This window comes from Gallus gallus, chromosome 2, assembly GCF_016699485.2.
Source record: "Gallus gallus isolate bGalGal1 chromosome 2, bGalGal1.mat.broiler.GRCg7b, whole genome shotgun sequence".
Lineage (NCBI taxonomy): Eukaryota > Metazoa > Chordata > Aves > Galliformes > Phasianidae > Gallus > Gallus gallus.
This window is the reverse complement of record NC_052533.1, coordinates 35,096,986-35,119,294: the sequence shown is the minus strand read 5'-3', so window position 1 is coordinate 35,119,294 and position 22,309 is coordinate 35,096,986. Positions and strand designations below refer to the sequence as shown.

Here is a 22,309-nt window from a genome sequence, read left to right as displayed (position 1 = left end):
CTAGGAAGAAATTCAAACATGAACACTGAAAAAAAAATCCAGTGAAAAGAAGAAAAGATATGAAATATATATATATGTAATATATTTTGGCAATATTCAACCAAATAAACTTGAAAGAACACAGAGTAGTATCCCCATATCCTACAAATTGTGTTAGCTAATCAAATTAGTATTTGCAGCTAGCTACGTAACTATCTGTACTATTTACTATTTATTGTGGCCAATGAAGGGAATAGAAAGGAAAAATACTAGGAGCCTAGGCAACATTGGCCTCAGTATTGTGAAGAAATAAGTTCTACTTTTCACATGAGAGTGAAGCCTCACTGAAACACAGAGGAGTTTGCTACAGGTGCATTCCATCTTTGCAAAACTGAAAGTTGTCATTGTACCCTCAGTAACAGTTGTATAAGTACAGGCATATGTACCTGTGTTTTTTACATAAAAGCATTTAAATTTGTTTTGGTTACTGTGCTTCAGAATTTGTCACACTTTATTCAAGGATTCATCACATTTAACTGAAATTTAGGCAGCATTTATTAACTCCTGCTATTTAGAAATTATTTTTCTAATATTGATATAATATCTTGACTTTTTTTTTTTTTTTGCTAGGGCAGGTGAAAATTCATGTTTAAATTCATCTGTATTCTAAGAGAAAAAGCTAACTCAAAATACCACTGGCATTTTTGATATTGCCATAAGCATATTTGAGCCATGCCCAGGAACCGTATTGTTGGTTGTTGAAGGCTGAAGACCTTAGGAGTTCTGTACAAACAAAAGAAGTAAAAAATCTGATGTCTAGATGTGTTCTCAGATGAGCAGAGAGATTTGCTTTCAGTGTAAAAGGAGTTACTGAAGGAAGTCAATTATAAACTCAGAGTAAATTAGCTTAGCGTCTTGGCATTAAAAATGGACTTCAGTTGAATTGGCTGAAGATGTTGGTGTACCGCTTGTTTTACACACTTATTCTTGACGGTACAACTACAGAAATTCTGGTTTTTGGAGCAATGGGGGGGAGAGAGTTCTACCAGCTTAGCATCATAATTCAACATTTGGCCAACATTTTCCAGATTTTTTTATTTGTGGGGGAAAATGTTACCTAGAAATATTTCTGCTTGTGCCCAGCCTAAAGGAAAGAATTAGATTAAATTACCTCTGAGGACTAGATTGTTTTTTAATGATCATCTATTTATATGGAGAAAAAAGCTCAGCCACACCTAAGAAAATTGAAAGGGCGTTCTTAATCTCTTCTTGGATAATTTTCCCCCTGCCCTTGCCTTCAACATGGAAGTTTCAAAACTGTGCAGTTCTCAGGAATGTGCCTTGCAAGTTTAATCAAAGGGAAGTCCAGAAAGCTGTAACTTGCAAGCACCAAACATGCACAATGGCACAATTGTAGGGAGCAGAAGTAGCTTTGGAGGCTGGAGCACCTCTCCCTGCAAGAAATCCCACAGCAGTCCTGCTAGGAAGGCTTCAGTGCACAGTGGGCTCTGAAGTTTTATTTGTCCTTCAGCAGTTGCTATTCCAGCTCACTGACTGCAAAGAAACAGACTGAATCCTGTTAGTGCCCCTTTGTAGTGCACTATGGAAAAGTTTGTTGAGTCAGGATCTGTGCAAGCAGACCCAAGTTTCGCTTCAACCTTAGCTACCAAATGTGTTCACTGGTCTCTCAGTTTGCTTGGGTAATTTTGGTAAACTGTGCTGCAAATTCAGTCAGTTTCAGTAAGTTATATTTCAGTTGACACTCAGCAGAATTAATAAATTTAGTATATTTTCCATGCAATACCAATGTACTGTGTGGTTCAGTTTTTTCCCAGGCTCTTTGCTGGCAGAACTGGCATTTGTGGTCAGCCTGCTGGTCCGGGTGGTACTTGGCAGCCTTGGGGTGCATAGGAGGCATTAACATGTAGTGCCATGTGCCAGCCTCCCTGCAGAACACTGGCTCAGGCTGCCTGGTTTCTGTTAAACTGGAGGCTCTTCACTATGCTTGAATCTTACAAGAGCTAGAGAGGAACATCAGCATTTGTTCCTCCGAACCACCTCCAGAGTCCTATACAAGTAAACAAACTCCTCTTCCATATCTGCAGTGCATTTGTAAATGCAAACATGACCCAGGGAGTGAAAAGCCACCAGTGTGTGTGGCATTTGACTTGGAGGTGTAACTTAAACTGGTGCACAGCAGGGTGACATCTCTGTGCAGTGCCAGTGAGGAGCTGTTAGTCATGGTTGTGGTTGGAACTGTAACTCTGAGTTGCCTGTCTTTGTTTGTGTACGCTTTCAACCATAACATTTGCTGCATGAGCTCAGGTTCTGCTGTACAGAGGTGAGTGACCTCCATCTCTAGCTTGGTGAAAAGTGGAGGAGTGCTTTCTGCCACTTTTGCCATGTCTGACTATTGTAATTTTTCCTCTTCCCACAAGTGACAGTTTTTCATCTCAGGGTTTTTTGAGTACTTCTCAGTGTTTCTGCCAGATACCTTTCTCTCCTCCTCCTTTTTCCTTCACCCCCATACTTGTTTAAAATATTAGCTGCCAGGATGTATTGCATTTTGTTAATAGATAATGCCTCTTCTCCTATGCAAAAACTTCTGTGTATTCAAGACTGTGCCATACTAATTCTGGGCAAGAGCTATTTCAAGACAGAACACTTGGATGCAGTAAATGGCTCTATGTAATTTTAAAACAACATCCAAGTTTACACCATCCACCTTCTCAGGCACTTTTTTTTTTTCTTCCACTTTGTCTTTGGCACACTTTATTTTCCAGTAAAATGAAAAATGAAGATGGATTATTCAAAATTGATAACAGTAATGGACCATCATGTAATGTTTTATTGAATTTGAGTTCTGTAAATTATGTGGTAGAGAGAAATTTGCCTGCTTAAGTATAACAGAAATTGCCACTGTATTCATATAATTCTTCGTACTGTAATTTAAGAAAAAGCACACTATCCATATCACTATTGAATAAAAGGTAAAAAGGTGCTATTACACTATCATGACAGCTCTCCTCTTGCTACTAAGCGACATAGATAAATGTGTCTGCTTATAACTTATTTGGCAGGGATCCAGGTTTGTGGGTGGAGCCTGCAAATAATCCTCCACCTGGACATGGGGCTTAAGCACCCTGCAATGAAGGCAGATAGCGTTCGAGGATGCTCTACATATTTTGGAGAGGATTTTGGCAAATTGCATTTTTTCTTCTGGAGCTTTGAAGTTCTACGAGGCTGATAAAATCTATTTGAATCAGTGATTACGTTCAAAGAGGAGACAAACTGGGGGCCAGATAGGCAGTGTTTTTGTTCATATTGGCAGACACTTTCGTTTATCTCCACTTTTAAAGAATTCATAATTAGCTTTTGAAAGCACTGATAATATTTATTGAACATTTTTGTGCAATTAGTAATGAATTATACTTGTGATAACGTGTAAACTTTCTTTTTGCAATAGCTCCTGGTAGCCTCTTATGAAAATACATTTCCAGTGTGAATGAACGGGGAGGATGGGTGAAGGGGACTCTGCCCCTGACTTTCCCTATAACCTCTGAGCCAAGTAGCATTGGCCTGTTATGCAACCTGAGGTACAATATCAGGAGACCACACCAAGATCTGCAGCTTAGCAAACCAATTCAAGCCTTGTAGAATGGATGGCAAGATACAAGGGTATTCTTTCTAGAATTTTCCCATTCTGCTTTTTGTCTAACCATCTCTAAGTGAATTTTGGAGCTAAAAAAGTTGAAGCAGTAGGAACAAAGTAATATTTGGAGCAGGCAAACTGTATTGTAAGACATTCCCCACACCTTGTACTACACTGTTATCTTCTGTTATTTGCATAGATATTCTGACAGTTTGGTTCAAATGCCCTTGAAGCAAACACCTCCTTACTTCTTCTCCCCATGCTCTTATCTCCCCTTTTCTTTTCACATCTATGTCCTCTACTGTGCTCCCAACTCATGCAAATACTCACGCCAGTGGTGGGTAAAAGAGAGGAGAATGAGGACTTAATGCCATTTCTGATCACCTAGAGGTCTTGCAGATATTGTTACAATGACAAATGCAGGAAAAGTTAAAAGCAAAACAAAAACAACAGGAAAACCATTTTCTTTGTTTATTTCACTATAGAGTAAAAATATCCACACAAAAAACCCAGCTTTTTCTGCCTTTTTTTTTTTTTTCTTTAACTGCCCACTGTATGGCAAGGGCTTATTCCAGTGACTCTTCTCTAGTATGTGCTGAAGTATTTTTCAAGAATATTTTCTGTGGTTGACTGTTGGTAAGGAGCCTTCTCTCCTGCCAGTGATCAGTCCACTTGAGTTTAGCTTTCCTTTCTTCATTTGAATCCTGTAGCAGTTATTCTCTGCACAGTAGCAGTCAGAAATCATGCATTTTTACACCTCAGTCATACATCTTGTGCTCTGCAGACAGCTTTGTCTTCTCTCCAGTGGCGCAGAATCATTTTTGATGCTCTTTGGAGAATGGGTATTGTAACCCTACCACTGACAAACAGTGACAACAGTGTGTTTTGAGTACTTAGAAGTACGTAAACCATGTAGACGAGAATTTAACGTCCACATTTTGTAATAAGTTTATTCTTGAGACTAATCACTAAGAAAATTTTTGAACTTAGTGTAAGTTTTAACCCAAATGATGCTTTTGTCTGTAACTCATTTATTTACCTCCTAAATAGTTTCTGCTGGACACCAGAAAAGAGGAGGGATGAAGAATAGTGGTAAGAAAGCATTCACTAGATTTTTTTATTTTTTTTTAAATCCTCCTCCAAATTATTTTCCAGACTCAGTGCTGGGAAGGCAGTTTGTGTTTTCCATCCCACCTTCCTTCTGTTTGTGCAGACCCATATGGATCCTTGAGGACCGTGCTGGCCCCAGCATTGTGTTTAACACCTTCATCCTCATTGCCTTGAGAGGCAGAAGGGTGACGTGGAAATGCAGAGCTCAGAATTGTACTGGATGAGTGCTGAGCTGCCTGAGCACAGATGCCTGGGAGCAGTGGCTTTGCAGCAGCACCTCCTTATGGGGTTTTTGCCTGATAAGAAAGGACTTTTTGGGATAGATGACAGCTTCCCTAGGTGCTGCGAGCATAAGATGTCACTACAGAGAAGGCAGGAGCTGATGCTTGGGCACTAGCTTTCTGTAGGAATGGATATCTTCAGTCAGAACTGCTTCTCTTAGTCTTACTCCTTCCCCTGAGTTAAAGCACAACACTCCCCACCTCCTTAAATGCAATATCTCTTTAGGAAAAGGAGCACTGGGTTGTGCTTTTTAATATCGCATTCATGCTCCCTTGTTACACTTACAGTAGAAGCCTCTCCTTGTCCCAGCATGGTAATAGCATTTATTTTCAAAAGAAATTCGTGTTTGCTTTTGCAAAAATTAACAATTTTCTTACTGCAAGCCTTGTTACTTCAAGACAGCAGAGCATTTTGTACACCTGACATATTTAAAAGGAGGACTTGGCAGGGGGAAGACTTTAAAAACCTGTTGATGTTAAACTTCTAGTTGCACTCACAGGTTCATAAATATTTCATCTATTAGAGTAATTAGGTCTCCCAGACCTGCTCCATTGCTGAGACGTGAGATGTAGTGATTATGTGGGAAACCTGGCGTGATTTGTATGAGATGGCAGCATGCTGTCGTCTGCAGCCTGCTGCACGTGCCCTGGGTGCTGGCTTTCTTTCATTCCTAATGTTCTCTTTGGTGTATCCTTGTTGGGCTCTGACGGTTGTCCAAGGACAGCTCTAGTAAAAGGACTTAGGATGAGGGACCTACACAGCACATGCCCACATGAAGCCCAGGCAATGGATTGGATAAGAATTAGAGTAGTCCTGATGAGGGAAAGGAGACAGTGGGAGGAGAGGGGCAAACCTCTCTCTTTCCTTGTCAAAGAAGAGAGAGCATCCCTTCAGAGGCCAGTGGTCAGTTTTGTCACCTGTTATTAAACTCCGATATAAAACTTTCACATCTAAGTACTGCCTTATTAAAAATATGGATCTGGGTCCATTAAGAAGTACTTAAAGAACATTATGAGTTTATTATTTCGAATTAGGTGTGAGATATCACTTTTTTCAAAGAGCTGTTTAAGCTGCTAGTAACAGAGAAAGCCATTTCTTGAGATTTGCTGTGTGTGCTGTGTGCTTTGTCTGGGAAGCCTGAGGACCTCATCATGCCTCTGGACTATGTGTGTTTCATTTACTCTTAACTTCTTGTGATTGTCTGGCAACTGTGAAAGATTTCATGGCAAGTTAAGCCAGTAAAAGGAAGGAGACCTATTAGGCAGATTCAGTTTGTATTGTATGTAAAACAGATGCTTAATAAAATTAAGAGCACAATTGAGGCTCTCTTCTCTGTTACCTAAATTGCCATTAATATATTCCTGTGTGGAGCTAATAGTTCGTTTGGCTGCTCTCATTCCAAGCCCAGTGGAAGGAGGACTGATGAGCAGTGGCTGTGCAGGGGACAATTGTACCAGGCTAACTGTCCAGCATTTTTTCTCTTCCCTCTCCCTACAGGGCTTGCTCTCAGAAATCCTCCGAAAGGAAGAGGATCCCAAGACTGCCTCGCAGTCCTTGCTCGTAAACCTTCGGGCTATGCAGAACTTCTTGCAGCTGCCAGAAGCTGAACGAGATCGAATTTACCAGGATGAAAGGGAAAGGAGCTTGAACGCAGCCTCTGCCATGGGCCCTGCACCTCTCATAAGCACACCGCCCAGCCGGCCTCCACAAGTAAACTGCTCTCTCTGTCTTTTGGATTTGCTTGTTGTGCTTTTTTCATGTCCTGCTGGGTGATGCCTTTCTTCAGAAGAGGAAAGATTTTGCAGTTGTGTTCTTTAAATGCGCACAGAATCATTATTTGCAGTGCATGTCACAAATTAAATTTAAGAAACGTAATGGATGATAGTAGCAGTTCATTACTAGCTATTTTCTAGTTTTAAGATAAACTCTATCCCTTATGGCCCCCACAGAGATTTTTGCTCTTTCTATTGAGACACAAGCTTTATTTGGTCTAGGATCATACTGCCTTTTGTTATCTTTATTTTTTTTTCCCTGTAATTCTCAGGTGTTGTTTTAATGTTAGAGTTTTAAACAGGGATTTTGAAGGATTTGGACAACTAAACTGAGTGGGAAAGAAAGCAGAAGTATGAGCACATTGTATTGCCTGTAGAATTATATACAAGAAAACAAATAAGTTGAACTAAACGTCTAGGGGAGATAAGATTCCCTCCCAAAACGCTGGGGGCACCTTCATCAGGTCAAGCTGTTGACAACTGGATAACAAAACAGTCTTGCACGATCCATTGCTCTGAAAGTTTGGCATATGTGCACTATAGCTTCATTTAGTTTGTGTTCACATGAAGCTCCCATTGATTTCTGCAAAATCTGGGGTAACTTTTTCTTTAATTCTCCCAAAATGAGAAAGTCTGACAGAATTAGATGCATACATTCAGCGCGGTGCAGTCCTTGCGACTGTCAAGGAAACTCTCGATGCTGGTTTTAGAGCGCATGAGAAATAAAGAAATGCAATTGTGAAACACTCCAAAAAAAAAAAAAAAAAGAGAGAAAAAAAAAAGTACCTTTTCTGAAATACCTGTCATTGCTGTAGCTAAAGGTTGTACCTTTACAAGGACAAAACAAACTGGTCTAGAGATATGTGGGAATGATACTTTGCTAGGTTTGCCATACAAATCGAGGCTTTAGGATTGTGGAAGTTTTGTGATGGTTGAGTGTATAAACACAGGTCAGTTTTTTAGCTAAACAGGCTCAAGCATATGCCTACAACTGTATTCTATATTTATTCTGAATGCTACAAATTCCTACAGATTATTTACATAATTTCTAATGGATGCAAAGGATCATGCTATAGTAATGAATAATGAGGACATGGGAAAAGGGAGGACAGAAGATTACTTCTGACCTGCTATAGTACTTTTCACAAGAAAAGAAAAAAATATTAACAGAAAGAACAGACTATGCTAATGGTCTAGTTTTGCTATCATTAACTGAGTTTAGTCTGTAAAATCCACTAAAGATACTTTTCAAGATAAAGTAGGAGAGTCTATTTACATAGCAGTGCTTTAGCAGGAAATAGTTAAATATAGATAACTGTGTTCAAAACAACTTTTGAGTTTGGATTAATATCTGTACATACTCCCACAGCCCAGGTAATTCAGAGCAAAGGCTAACCCTCCTTCTTAACTTATCTCTTACTACCAAGGTAATGTCTCACACTGTCTCAAGTGGTCTTGGGCAATTTCACAGCTAAACAACAGAGTTAATTGCAGGACCTTCCAGAAGGATGTCGAGTCAGAGGTAGTCCTTGTATTGGTTTTAATTCACACTTTAAATTGTATAAATTTGCAGCCTGAAAGAGAGACTTAGGTTGTTTGTACTTTTTACTGACGAAACATAATATAAGTTCAATTTTATTTATTTATTTTTGGGGGGGCGCAGGGGGAGGGAGGGAAAGGGGGATCTGTCTCTACTGCGTACTTGTTTGTATTTGCATGCCATTTTTTTAGTGGCACTCAGGAGTATTGTTAGTCTAATCACGACAGTTAAAAGTAGAAACAGCATACGGTTTTGTTCGGATCCTTTTTAAAAGGAAAACAGGTTAACAAGGAATCCTTATAGACTAATACTTGAGAAGTATAGAACAAAACAAGTATTTTTCTAGCTACTGTATTGCTTTTTTTTGTCATTCAACAAAACGTGAGCACGTTATCTCCTAGACAGATGAGGGATGTGAAAACGTCAAAGTCTGGGTGCTGCATGACTTTTAACATGTTGCCAGAATTATCCACTTATAAACACATGTAGTACTTGCCAGCTGCTAGAAGTGTTTTGAACCCTAGGTTTGAATATTTAAATCTCCATCTTAGTAGCGTAAGTACAAAACTTAATGAGAGAAGTATTAATGAAATTATTCTAATAATTGCCCTAGCAAAGATAATTTTACAATTTGTAGCAGAAATAAACAGTAGTCAGGATTCTGCAAAATTATTAATGCAAGTTAGTTCTCTGATTGCTGCTTACCTCCACCCTACCCCAAGAAAACTGACCACAGTTTACTGAGCATTTGATACTAAAGAAATAAAACTACCAACATGCTTATTACTAAAATTATTATGAGCAATTATTTAACATTCACTGCATAGAAATACAGCATAATATTTTTCTAGCTTAGCTGTGAACTACTTGGATAACTGCTGAAAGACAAAACAGACCATTTATCCTGACAACAGAATTTAGGCAACAGCCAGCATATTTAATATTAAGTCTTTAGACCAGTGTAACATTTGAAACAATTAAACTATGAAACCATGAAAAATGGAAGCTAATATGCCACACATGAAGGTTTATTTTGCAATTGCAAGTTATCAGTTTCGGAAGGATGTGAAAATAAACATCCTGAAAAGAATCTATTTTGCATTTTTGTGTTGCCAACTGGTGGCCAGACAGTAGAGCAGATTTAACCATTTAGCAGCTGGGCTTGTTCTGTGAGAATTTTACATACTGTTAGATGCAAAAACAGAAAGCGTGACCTTGGAGTTCTGATAGGATAGTAGGAACTCACCAAGCAGAAACCCTGGTGGCTGAGTTAGAAGGAACTGCACTGAATTTATCTCATTTTTACAGCATTCTTACTAGTTGCTACTTGAGCTAATGTATCTGGATTGTTTCCAATTCTTTTTGGAAATCCTTTAAGAAGCTCTTTGTCCCCCTTACTTTTCCCTTTCTCCCTGTCTTAAACAAGAAAGCTAAATCTTACTAATTTTTTTTTTAATTGAAATCATTAGACTCTAATGCATGAGCTTTCAGAACTGTGTTTAGCCCTCTGAGCTGGTCAAGTTGTTAAGTCTGTTACTATCTTACACGCTGGTGGGCTGAGTACAGAGAGACAGTGAACAAGAATTTCCCTTCAATGTTATTCACCTTACCACCTCGTGGGGCAGAATCTTGTCTGGAAAGCTCTTTCCTGGGGCACTGAAAAGTATAAATGTTAGCATCTCCATCAGGTAGGTACTGCATGGAGATCTAATTCAACCTCTCGAACCCCTCGCTACCCGTTCCCCCCCCCCGAAAAAATCCTTTTTTTTTTTTTTTTATTTTTTTATTCATACACTTTTTCCCCTCTTCAACACCTTCAGCTTGCAGATCACATGACATCTGTCCTTTCTGAGTACTCCTAAGTCAAGTGCAGTGAATGGGTCTATGGCAAATTGCTTAGGAATGGGAGGATGTGAGGATACTTCAGGGGATGCTAAGTGTCAAACTGTGTTCAGGGTGAATAGAGTTCCCCAGGTTGATGCTAGGGATGGCTCCTAGCATCCTAGCAGATTCTTCCTCCTCCTCAACTTGGAGAAAGGATGGAGGCAGCTGACCAAGTTACAGATATGTTTTCTTGTATATGCTGATAGCCATCCTACAGTTATGCACAGTTCTTTCTCAGGATAAGTGACCTCAGTTTCAGAAGAGCTGAGGAAGAAACTATTCTCCCCACCCATATTGCCCAAAGAAAAATGGTGCTGACTCTTGAGGTTCATCATGATCCTGTGTAAAAACAGAATATGTGTAAAGTCAAGAGCAGAATACAATTTTGGCAGGCCAACTTTTTAAGAAATATCCACAAATCTTTCATGAGTTACAGTTTTGGCTTCTCAGTTTATAAAAATTTTGATTTTCATATTTTCCTGGCTTCCCTCTGACCACTAATATATATTAGAGTTTTTTCATGATAAAGCAGTTTCAGGTTGCATCCCAGAGAAAGGGTGTCATTCTTAAAGACTGGTGCTGGGGAGGACACTGCTTTCTTGGGGCTTGAAGAGCGGTGAACTTGCACACTTGCATTTCCAGGAACTGCAAATAATGCTTGCTTCATACAATTTCACGTTGGAGCCCTGGAGTTCACACATCATCCATCACAACCAGCAAAATCTTAATTTTTAAATTTGAGATTTAGTTTGGTAGTCCTTGTGCCAAGTTGCACTTTAATGAAACTCAAAATGAACAAAATAATAAATGCAACCCTCTCCTTCCCCCGTGAAAACCACCATGGAGGAGAGTTAATGGAAACACTGACACTTAACTATAACTGCACTTCCAGGCGCCGCAGTAATAATGGAGTAGTAAACCTTGTCCTGATAAAAGCTGTTCTGAAAGCAACAGCATTTATTGTACCTCCTGTGCTATTTGCAGAGTAGAACTGAAAAGTAGTTTGTTTTGCCTGGAATGAACTACTTTATGAATTTTAATGTACAGTGTAATATTAAAAGCTAAACCGGGATTAAAGAAGATTTTTGTTCCCAAGCTAAAACAGTACTTATGAGAATGTGTTGTAAAAGATTTTTTTGTTTCAGTTTTGATGAGGTAGAAATGAACTTCCATGTTTGTGAAAACCACTTCAGATTGGTTATTCCTTCTACAATAGCCTCTACTTCGTTTAGGAAAATCAAATGAATCCTGATTTTTCTACCACTGTAGCTGACTTTATATGATGAAGAGATATCTATCTAGGCAAGCCAGGAGGGGACGGATGTGTTATTTTTTTTTCAAGTATTTTTACATGACTAAATTGATTGGTGATAGGAAGATGGCCAAATGAGTTTCTGATTCTCAGTATGTTACACATAAAATAATGCTCCCTTGTTCAGTTAGTATTTGCAAAATTTGATTACTATATAAAAAAAAAATTTAGCTAATCTATGATTTGTTTCCTAAACAGAAAATGTGGCTATATATGTGGGTGGAGTGAGAGGTTGTGTTTAAGTGTAGATAAGATGGGAGATTATGCTTTGTTTTGTTTTTCTATCCAAAATGAATACTTTTTCTATCTCCTCACCCAAGTCCTGAGGTTGCACTGTTGAGGGCTTTTCATTTTTCAGTGTTTCTTTCTCTCTTTTCTTTTCTTTTCTTTCCTTTCCTTTTTTTTTTTTTTTTTTTTAATTATTATTATTATTATTTTGAGGAGGAGGAGGGTGTTTTTTCAAGTCAGCTTCAAACAGCCTCTAGCTTGAACTCAATTCTAAATTCAACACAGCAGGCTAGATGCTTGCTATGTATAAATTATGAAACAGTTTTATGTATGGATATTCTCCAAGAGGTTAATTAGCATTATTGCATGGAATTCATCAGACCAGAGCAGACCAATGGTCCATCTAGTCCAGCCACAGTCTATACCTGATCTTTAAAGAGAAACTGTTAAGAAGCAGGGGAAGAATTTTTATACTTGGCTAGTGATGTAAATTGGAGAGGGAAGGAATATGGTTGTGAACTACAACTCCTGATAATCCCCAAGCCTACCATTTTATAAATTTAAGACTTTCATTCTCCTGAAGATATGTGGGCTAATATGGCATTTTGATGCAGATATTAGTGTTTTCTGTTGTTCATTTTCCAATTCAATATCAGCAAAAGGCAATAGGGCAATATGAGCCTTTTTCATTTTTTTTAAACTTCAGTGACACATTAGATGCCATTGAGTTTATTGTCTTGTGTAAAAATAGATGTGAATTGTCAACCAGAATGGGGATTTTCAATAGTTCTCTTAGGTTAAAAGCATATCCATACTAAATTGCACATGGAAAAGTGTGGACCAAGAGTCACGATATAAATTGTCTCCAATGAGGTGTGTGAGTTCTGGTTTTTAATGATCTGACTGTTCACTCTACAGCTCATTTCAGCATTGTATGAAGTACTACTACAATGTGAATCTGTCTTTTGAAGCTGAGCAGTAATCAAAAAGCCAACCTACTTACAGAAAAGACATTTTGATTAGGATCACAAGAGCAAAGAGTTTTCTTCCCAAAATATGCCATGGCATTATACATCCTAGGACAGTACTTTTCATCCTTTTATCTCTTCCTGAGGACCTTACAAGATTAGTTACAAGTATTTCTTTTGGAAGGATAACTTCACCAAAATTTAAATCACTGGACCAAGAAGATGAGTTAACAAAGCCATCACTTTTAGTTTTCTAATTAATTTAGCATGATTTTTACATGTTCACAGTTACTGCTGTCTTCAGTAGTAAACTTCATGTTCCCATTGGTCATCATTATCTTGTAGCGAGTCCTTTTCATTTAAAGATTACAAAATTGCCACTGATTTTGTAATTTTCAAATAGTATCACTGCATGGTATTCAGGAGATGAACCTGCTCTTGCAACCCTATGCTAATTTGCTCAGCATGATGCATGTGTTTCCCCACCCTAAAGTGTGAATAAGAGGAGATTCATGGCGCTGCTTCTCATGCTGCCTGCTGCCTGGCTCTTCAGACATTTCTGAGCAGCCACCGACCCAGGCTTGGCCATCCTCTGCTGCAGCATCACCCATAAAATGCCACACTGCAGAAAAAGAAATACCTCACTCTCCAGGTTGCTCCTGCAAGGTGCCAGTTGTTTGCAGATGGAAGCATGGCGTTTGATAAACTCTGCCGAAATCAGGGATTTTTTTTCCCCATTTTCCTTCTGATTAAGGACTCCTGATTTCAGACACCAGAAAGGCCAATGCCTGCCAGTAGGAGGCAGGTGGATGCATGCACCTTGTCCTTGCTGAGGTTTCACATTTGCTGGAAATGATCATGCGTTGGCACAGCTCTGTAGATGCCTGCTAGACAAATCAGGCTCAGCAAAAGTGGCATGCACTCCCAGTTTCTAGGCTAGATTATTTTATCTTAAAAGTACCACGGAGGATAGTTAAGCTAAATTGAGCGTGACTTTTCTAGGAGTGTTGATTTTCCTAAATATGTCCCTCATCCAAAACTCTTTGCCTCTCTTGTTGTGAGACCTGTGACATGAAAGCTCATATAAAGAGAGATTAGAAGATGAGTTATCGTGTTGTCATGATTTCCCTTTGAACCCAGAGGGACTTAAGAGCACAGAAAGATGCTGACTTGCACTGGATTTAACTCATAGTGAAACTGGTTTTAGACACATCCTTGAGAGCAGGCTGAATCACCCTCTGGAATTCCCTGGCTCTGTTCATTAAACTTAGAGGTAGCTTGGATGATTAACTTAGACTAGACAGCTAACTTCCGGATGGCTAAATTAATTCAGCTCCCAACAACTTCAGTATGAACCAGCAGGTCTGAACTGAAATCTGCAGGTTTGATTTTGCATCATCACCTTGAGGGTTCTTGGCAGAAATCCAGTCTTTCGTTTCCTCTGAAGGTCCACTAATCTCAGGCAAGTGCTGCAAGAGGAGCTGCTAAGGGAATGTGCTTTCCTTAGCTGTTGAGAATATTATAGAGATATTCTGAGGACATTCTCAGAGAACCTGCTGATTTTTGTACCTCTCAACTGATCGCACATAAACTGCAGATGCAATGAACACGGAAGGCATGGTACTGTGGTTATTCTCTGTCTTATTTACATGTGTTTTTCTTTAAGTTACGCTTCAAGAAGAATAAATAATTGAAAAAAATATATATCTGAAGTATGTAAGGAAAATACATCAAGAACTAAGAGTTTTAAGAAAGCCCTAATTTGATTTCATGTGTGATTGAAATATGCATTAATCTTAAATTATTATTTTTTTTTTTTAAACAGCTTAAGAATTAAACCAATCAGACAATATTTTAAAAAGTTAAATCTGAAGCAACAGATTTTCTATGGTACCATGCTTTTGAGTGTACTGGATGTGAACAGTGACTGCTTATTTATTTGTTTAGTTTTAAAATTTATTTCAGTTGATATTATTTTATGCCACAGTTATAATTTTTGCTTAATTTGTGTGAGGCAAAGAGATCTTGTAAGGATTCACAAGTCTCTACAAGACTATTTGACAGATTTGCATATAATTTGTTTTATGACATGGAAATTCACAGTGGTCAGCTAATGGTAAGTCATATTTCAGATGCATTCACCTGCTACAATATGCTGAATTTTCTTGTTTCACCGTTGTCAGAACTTACAATGCTAAGTCTTCAACAAACTGAAAGAATGTAAGAGCAGTAAACAAGTAAGAGCAATAAAAAGAAAAAAAAAAAATGGAGAGGGGAACTGTTTGGGGGGGGAATGAGAGGAAACTGACTCTTCCATAATGAAAATTGTCTCATAACATATATTTTCCAGGTCAAAACTGCTACTATTGCTACGGAGAGGAATGGAAAAACAGAAAATAATTCCATGAACATTAATGCTTCCATTTATGATGAGATTCAGCAGGAAATGAAGAGAGCTAAGGTGTCTCAAGCGCTGTTTGCAAAGGTGGCAGCAACCAAAAGCCAGGTAAAATTCATTGGGCACAGCAGCCTTACTTTTCTCCCCATTTGTTTTGAATTTTTAGTGACTGGCTGTGGGTTAGCCTGATGGCACAGTGCCACAGTTTGGAGCTTGTGTGAGTCCACAGGTAGAGACTGGGTACCTTTTATTCTGTACTCAGGCAGTTCTGAAACAGTTTCATAAGTGTGTACTTGACATGGATGAGACAAAAGCTGTGTGAAATCCATCTATATTGGTGCTAAAGCAGGCTCAGAGCTTTGGTGTTTTGCAATTCTCTGGGCTGTAATGAGGAATGCCAGAGTTCTGATTTTTGGTCAAATGAGTCAGAAATGGGGCTCGGTGAAGCAGATCAGTGCTGAGGATGTGCACCAGAGGTGGGGCAGAACTGTCTGTGCCTGGAAAAGAAAAAACACTACAGTCAGACCAGTTTCATCTAAGAAAGCATGTATAATCTCTGTGGAATAGGATGGCTGCATGGATACCTGTGTGCTCATACACACTTATTGTACATTCTGTTTTAAGCCTTTGTTGTGTGGTTTTCTATCCTGCTAACTTTAACTGAAGTATTTCTGTCAAGATTAGTGGCAGGAGAGGGAAATCAGTGAGCACTTGTTGATGTGATTATCATAAGTGACATGTCTTCTGAGAAAGACCACTGGAGTATGCAGAAGCATTGATGTAACTGAGAATGTACTCAAGATGGAAGTCAAGCAAACGTATAGAAAAATGGGAGCAACTAAAGCCACTGCTACATCAACACTTGACAGAAGTGGTTAAAACACCAGTGCTTGCAATGTTAAATTTTCATGTCAGATTAGTTGTTAAGTACAGGTAGTCACTTATCCCATACTTTTCTAAAGTTTCTTAATAGAAAACACAGCATCTTCCAGGGTAAAGTGTCAGTGATCAGTTAGACCTGTTCTTATGCCTTCAGGATTTCAGTGTTGATTTTCTTTTTAATTTTTTTTGACCTTTGACTTTTATGATGTTCACATTTTGGAATTTATTCCATTTCATTGTACGAAAAGGTTGTTGCCTCTTAAGTTATATGTTGTAAGGAGCATTTAAAGGGATAGTTTGGAAATGTTATATCAAAATGATTAAACTCAAGCTGTGGACTGTAAAAATTACAGCTTTATGGGCCACATGCCTGCCTACCCTTCAATCACTGTCAAAGTGATAATTTCTACAATAATATGTTTCTTTTATTGTGGGATTCTAAACACCAAGTGCTGTTTAAACATTAAACTGAATTGTTTATGTTAGTGCTGTACTCAGTGTGTCATACATCAGGCCACTATAATCTCCCATGGAATGTAAAATTTCTGTCATGAATCATGGCTTGTATATCAGAAATTACTGTAATTTTGATTGGAAATTACAGGGCTCTCGAAATGTTTCTAATTATGATAGAATGTTACAGCAGCTCCCAACCTGTGTGCTCCTCAGATGTCTTTATTTACATGTCAAGACCAGGGGCTGGAGAACTGTCCGTTCTCTACACCTTTCCCTTCCCTTTGCTGTTCTCCACAAAACTAAGGTATGAATCTCAGCTGTTGGTCCACATTCTTTTGATCTGAGCTTCTGTCTTAATGTATTTATTTAAGGATGTAATCTTAAAATTTCTAGCTGGAAAAGCTCTTCCAATTCTGATTTGAAAAGAAACAGTTAATCCCTTTTAAAATCAGCACTGGAAGAACAAAAGCTTCCTAAGGATGAAGTAGGTTTTTTTTTAGAGTATTAGTACAAAAACTTAGAATCTTGTGCAGACTGTGCTACTGAGTGTACTGAACAAACAAGAGAAAACAGTTCTTTTCCAGTTCATTGTGGGGATTGTCTTTTTTTCAGAGGTTGTTCTTCTCCGGTATTTGAGCAAAATAATGTTAATTTATGTATTTAGCAAGATCTCAAGGCTGTATTTAGCCAAAGTGCCATTTGTAGTAGAAACTTGCTTCACAGAAGTAACCTGATAGGTAAACTGAATGTGTTTGATCTTCTCTTAACAGTTTAGTACTAGTCAGACAATCAATATTTATAAAAAATTAAAAAAAAAATGTAGGAAAGCCATGTATAGTAAAGGAAATCTGTCATGCGAAAAGATCTGCGTTGGAGCTTGTCGATAGTAAAGAGAAATATTTCTAGGGGCAAAGAAGTCTCTCTTGCATGAACTAGAGACTTGTTCAAACATATTCTTTAAGAGGATCTTATGATTCATTGTTCTCTTTAATTTGAGGATATTGGTTTCTCACTCCAGAGTGAGAAACCTGGGATAATCACTTCCAGTTATAATGCAAAGTCTGGAGAATACATAGTAGAAAATAATGTGTTGGTTAAAAAATTTTTGTTTTAAACCTCACAAAAAAATTTTCATTTTAAGCCTCACCAGAAATAAATGTTCTTCTTTTCTTGCTTTGGATATAGAAACTTGATTAACTTGATTAAAGTCTTAAGTTATGGCACAAAAGAGTATGTGACCGAAAGCAGAGATCTGGTGGACAAAGATAAGAGTTTGCTGGAGGGCTTTATTTTTATTTTTATTTTTACTTTTCAGAAACTGTTTTTTGTTAGTATTAGATTGAGTGTCTAACTAAGCAGCTAGCATCTGCAAGGTGGCTGGGCTTGCCTGAGCCAGGAGGCTGCAGATAATGTTCTGCTGAGTAGAGCACTTTGAACAGAAGGGCTATTAAATGATGTGCTACAGAAATTTCTATTTAGGTAGTGCTGAGGTAAAAATCAAGCATCCTCCCTTGTGCTGTGTAAGCACTTTTGGCAACAGTTACCTGGTGCGCTGGGGGCCATGCATGGTCCTGATGTTTGACCTGGATGCAGCAGAGGTCATAGCACAAGCATGGGATGACGGAAGCGGGAAGAGATTGCAGTGCTATCAGTGAGATCATGCTCTGTCCTAGATGAGTGAGGATTTGCATATTTGCAGTTTCACAGTGCACTTTGCTGCTGACTCACTCAAAAACTGCTTCTTGGCTCTCCTGATGAAATGGATTTGAATTAGTTTGGGTACTTAGCTATGAGGTTCCTTCTGGTTGAATTCTTTTCCCACGTAGCAGTGCACCCAATCTGTATTTCAAAAATTCCTATATATTTCATGATCAATACTTTATCTGCAAAATAAATTCAGATTCTGTTAAATTCAAAATACATTCCTTAAAAGTTACAATGTTTATACTAAGGAGCTGAGGAAGATAATATAATTCAAATTACTTAAATACATAGTATCTTTTGGGGGGTTTCAGAATTGTAATCGGCAAAACATCTAGTGTCAATATTTAAAGTCTTGTGTTTTTATTGCATTTGATCTGCATAATAGGCCTACATATTTTTGTTAGGTTACGTTGAAAAGAGAGCTTTAGAAAAACATATACAAATGAAAGATCAAAATGTTCACCACGTTTTGTCTCTATTCACAGGGTTTTTTAGTGGAAGAAGGGCAAATGCTAACAGTATTGTTTGCTAAAATTTAATCAGCACACCTGAGTAAGTTAAAATGAAAAGAATCCACACATAAAATTTTGTGTAGTATGCATTACTTTTAGAATTTAATCACATTGGGGGTTTATTAAATTTATTACCCAACGGTCTGATTCAAATAATTCTGAGAGCACATTCTTAATTTCGTTACTTCAAATAAAAAAAGTTGATTTGTGTAATGATCATTAAGGCATCATGGTTCAGTAGCTGTGCATTGGTTATAATGTTTTCATGAGGGAGCGGGGGATGAGGGGTTTTTTTGATGGTGACAGATGCTGAAATCTAATTTTATTCCACAAAAACAAACAAACAAACAAACAAACAAAAATAAAAATAATAATAATAAAAAACCAAACCTAGGAGCCCTGAGAGATAAGGGAAGTAGAGACTTGTAGCTTGTAGTGCTCCTGTATGTTTGCTGTGTTTTGAGAAGTTACTTCTATGGCTTACCCTGGAAACATAGTGTGAAGTAGGGAAAAAAGCAAATCTTTTCTGAAAATCTGCTATTTATCATATGCTGCTAAATCTTTCTTAAATTTAGGAAATTGCAATTTGCAAAAACTGAGGTGATACTAACTTCCATATCTCTGAGTCCTGTGCTACAGTACGTAGCTGTTAGTTTGCATTATTATGCCTAAATAAGTTTATTGCAGAATAGATAGGTAAAATAAGTACTCTACTGCATCTGCAGTTCTGAGGATTACTGTGCATGTGCAAGTGGGTGTCACACACTCTCTGTCCTCCCTGAATAAAAATGCCTGTGTGTTGAAGCCTTTGGCTGCTGGGGCACTTGGGTCTCCCAGGATCATGTTCTGATTTTAACCTCAAAATAAAACCAATAGATTATTAACCATATTTCCAGAATCCTTAGATTAATGACTGAAGAGAGTTTTGACCCATTACTTTTAAACTGTTACACGATGTTGCCTAATTTCCTGTCCCTCTGTCCCTGGCTTTCAGTTCTGTTAGACAGTTATACCCTTTGCAATGGGCAGTTCTACATGCAAAGCATGGAGGTACAGTGGTTTAGAACATGCTATGGACTCTACCCTAAGCCATCACACAAGTATTTTGTGTGGTGGAATTCCATGAGAATTGTTTTCTTCTGGCCTTAGTATTCACCTGGAATTCCCTCCTCTGAAGCTGTGCCTGAGAGGGAGCACAGGGTAGGCATTGAGAAGAGCATCTCCCACTTGTGAGTAGATTGGAAGGAGTTAAATAGGAAGGGAATGCTAAACATTGGCACTAAAATTGCTTTTGGTGTGCAAATACCGTGCTTTTCCTGACATAAATATTTTCAGAATAGGCCATTAGAGTTCAGGTATATAAAACTCTGCTTTTGCTGGAAATTTTAATGTTGTAGTAAACTCAGAGATTTATAGTGAAAAATTGATGTCTGTTATCTCACTTTTATCTTTTAACCAGCAGTTTTATAAATGCTATATCTTTGATCTGGCTTTTTCCATCTAGAGACTAAGCTATATACTCTAATAGGAAAGTCATTTTTAAACAGCTTCCCACATTGAACAAGCATGGTATTGTGGATCTGGCACGAAGATGTAACATGCCACTACCACAGATATATAACGGTCTATTCAACTGCTTTCTAGTGGGGGGAAAAGAAACCTTTTTATCACCAGGAGTAAATCTCTGGTGACAATGTGGCTTTAGGAGGGGGGTCTCCATTTATTCTCAAAGCTACTTCCTCGGGAGGCTGCACTTCACACGGTCCTGGGGTGGCCTGGCCTGGGGCTCAGTCCTTCACCCCACTTCTGCTTTGTCTCCCCCGTACAGCTGAGTCACTTCCTGTTTATAAATCTTGGCTTAAAACCTCCTTTCTCCCCACTCTCAGTAGACAATGGGTTCTCTGTGGAGTGGGGAGGGATGCTGCACAAGCAGCCACAAGGTAGGAACGAAACTGCGCTCTGAGGCCTTAAGGCTTTCTGCTGCTACTCTCTTCCACCTGGAGATAAGGCCCTCATCCTTGCAGGAGGGCGAGGTAGCAGACATTAGCAGCAGAAGCAAACCATACAACAGCCTCTCCTTTTACTTTCTTTAATGTTTCCCCCTCACCCCCATGGTGATTGCTCTGGCAGCTGAAGACGTGCCATGAGCAGCAGGAGCTGGGATAGGATCGGGTGTCAGCAGGGACAGGAGAGAAAGAGTGTGAACCGAGAAAGCAAGATGGGCTCCTGTGCTTGATCAAGAATGGCCCCATTAAAACGGTGTGTCATTCAGTGAAACTGTGAAACTTGGCAGATAAAGCTGATTTGCTTCTTTCACAAAATATCATATGGCAGAGTCAGTGTGTTCTACTTCACCCAGGTCAGGAGGAAGGAGGTTTTTGGATTTCTATTGCAGCAACAAAAGGAGTGCTTAGAGCACTCCAGGCTCTTCCTCTGCCCTTTTCTCAATTTTGTTTACATAATGTCTTCTTAGAAATAAAGGCTAAAACCTTAGGAAATTCCTTTAGGAATGTTTTTTAAAAATTCTTTCTCAGAAGAAAAATGAATTTTAGTTAGCAGTTTTACTGCTCAATTCAGGTAGAACTGGAGTAGGACCAGCATCAGTCCAGGTTGCCTCCATTTTATGGAGATGACCTTTGTTAAGTAGGTTGTCTTCAGTGAGTCTTGGGTTTCCATGCGTAAGAAGTAGACCGCTGCTTCTTGAGCGCACCGAAGAGAAACTGCCTTAAAACCTCTGAGGTGTGTTGTAGTAGGTTCACATCAGTGTGCAATTGCCCACACAGATCTGCATGCAGGGGAAAAGAGCACTAAACTCTTATAGAGTTGAAGCCAATGAAAAAAGTTTCGGCATGGAAAATACTTCACTCGTAAGAAAGGACAATATTGACCACTTCAAACTATTCCTTGGGGCCTGCCAGCCCCTTGCAAATAGGACAAATGTTGGGTTTGTTGACACATGGATGAAAAAGCAGCGGCTTCCTGAACATGCCCTACATGTGGGGTCAGACAGCTCTGGCAAGAGTCTCCCAGAGAGGGTTGAGGAGCTGGTGGCAGTTTCAGGAAGTATTTGAGCCCTGAGGAGGGATTTCCCAGAGGAATGCAGTACACACCTGCCCTGTGCTATTTGGGAGTTAATGCTTAACGCTGTCATAGCTCCTTTTTACAGTGTGTCCCTGCCAGGCATGGGGCTAGGGCTGCTGGGCACCAAGCAAGTTGCAGTCCCAGTTCACAGGTAACCAGGTTCTGGGTTCGGTGGCTTGACTCAGTGTAAGGATCAGGGTGTGGGGGAGAAGCAAGGAGAGCTGCAAGTTTAAGTCATCAAATGTACAAATGACAGAAGAGAGCCAAGTAGAGAAAACTCTCCACAAAATACAAAATTCTGTTAAGGAAGCAAGAAGGCACAACATAAGGAATGTTTGGTACATGTTATTGCAACTGAAAAATCAGAGTATGGAATGAATTATAATTTAGCATAATCCATAATTTTACAGTTTTCATTTTGAATTATTTATCTTATTTGATTTGATTAAAGATAAGACGGGTAGACGATATATTGAATAGCTCTTCATGTCTTAATGACAAATGAAAGATGTCCTTATTATAGCTTTCCAATTAAAAAAAAAATTATTT

General features: G+C 38.7%; 1 protein-coding gene across 11 annotated transcripts in view; it reads left to right on the top strand.

Moving 5' to 3' along the window:
• The window catches only part of SATB1 (SATB homeobox 1), a 91,600-nt gene that overhangs the window by 50,449 nt on the left and 18,842 nt on the right, over window positions 1–22,309 (top strand). For all 11 annotated transcript variants that reach the window (XM_015281489.4, XM_015281485.4, NM_001199644.2 and 8 more), the window contains 2 exons: window positions 6,521–6,733; window positions 15,078–15,233. In XM_015281489.4, the coding sequence (XP_015136975.1) occupies window positions 6,521–6,733; window positions 15,078–15,233 (369 nt within the window). The remainder of the gene's footprint in view (window positions 1–6,520; window positions 6,734–15,077; window positions 15,234–22,309) is intronic.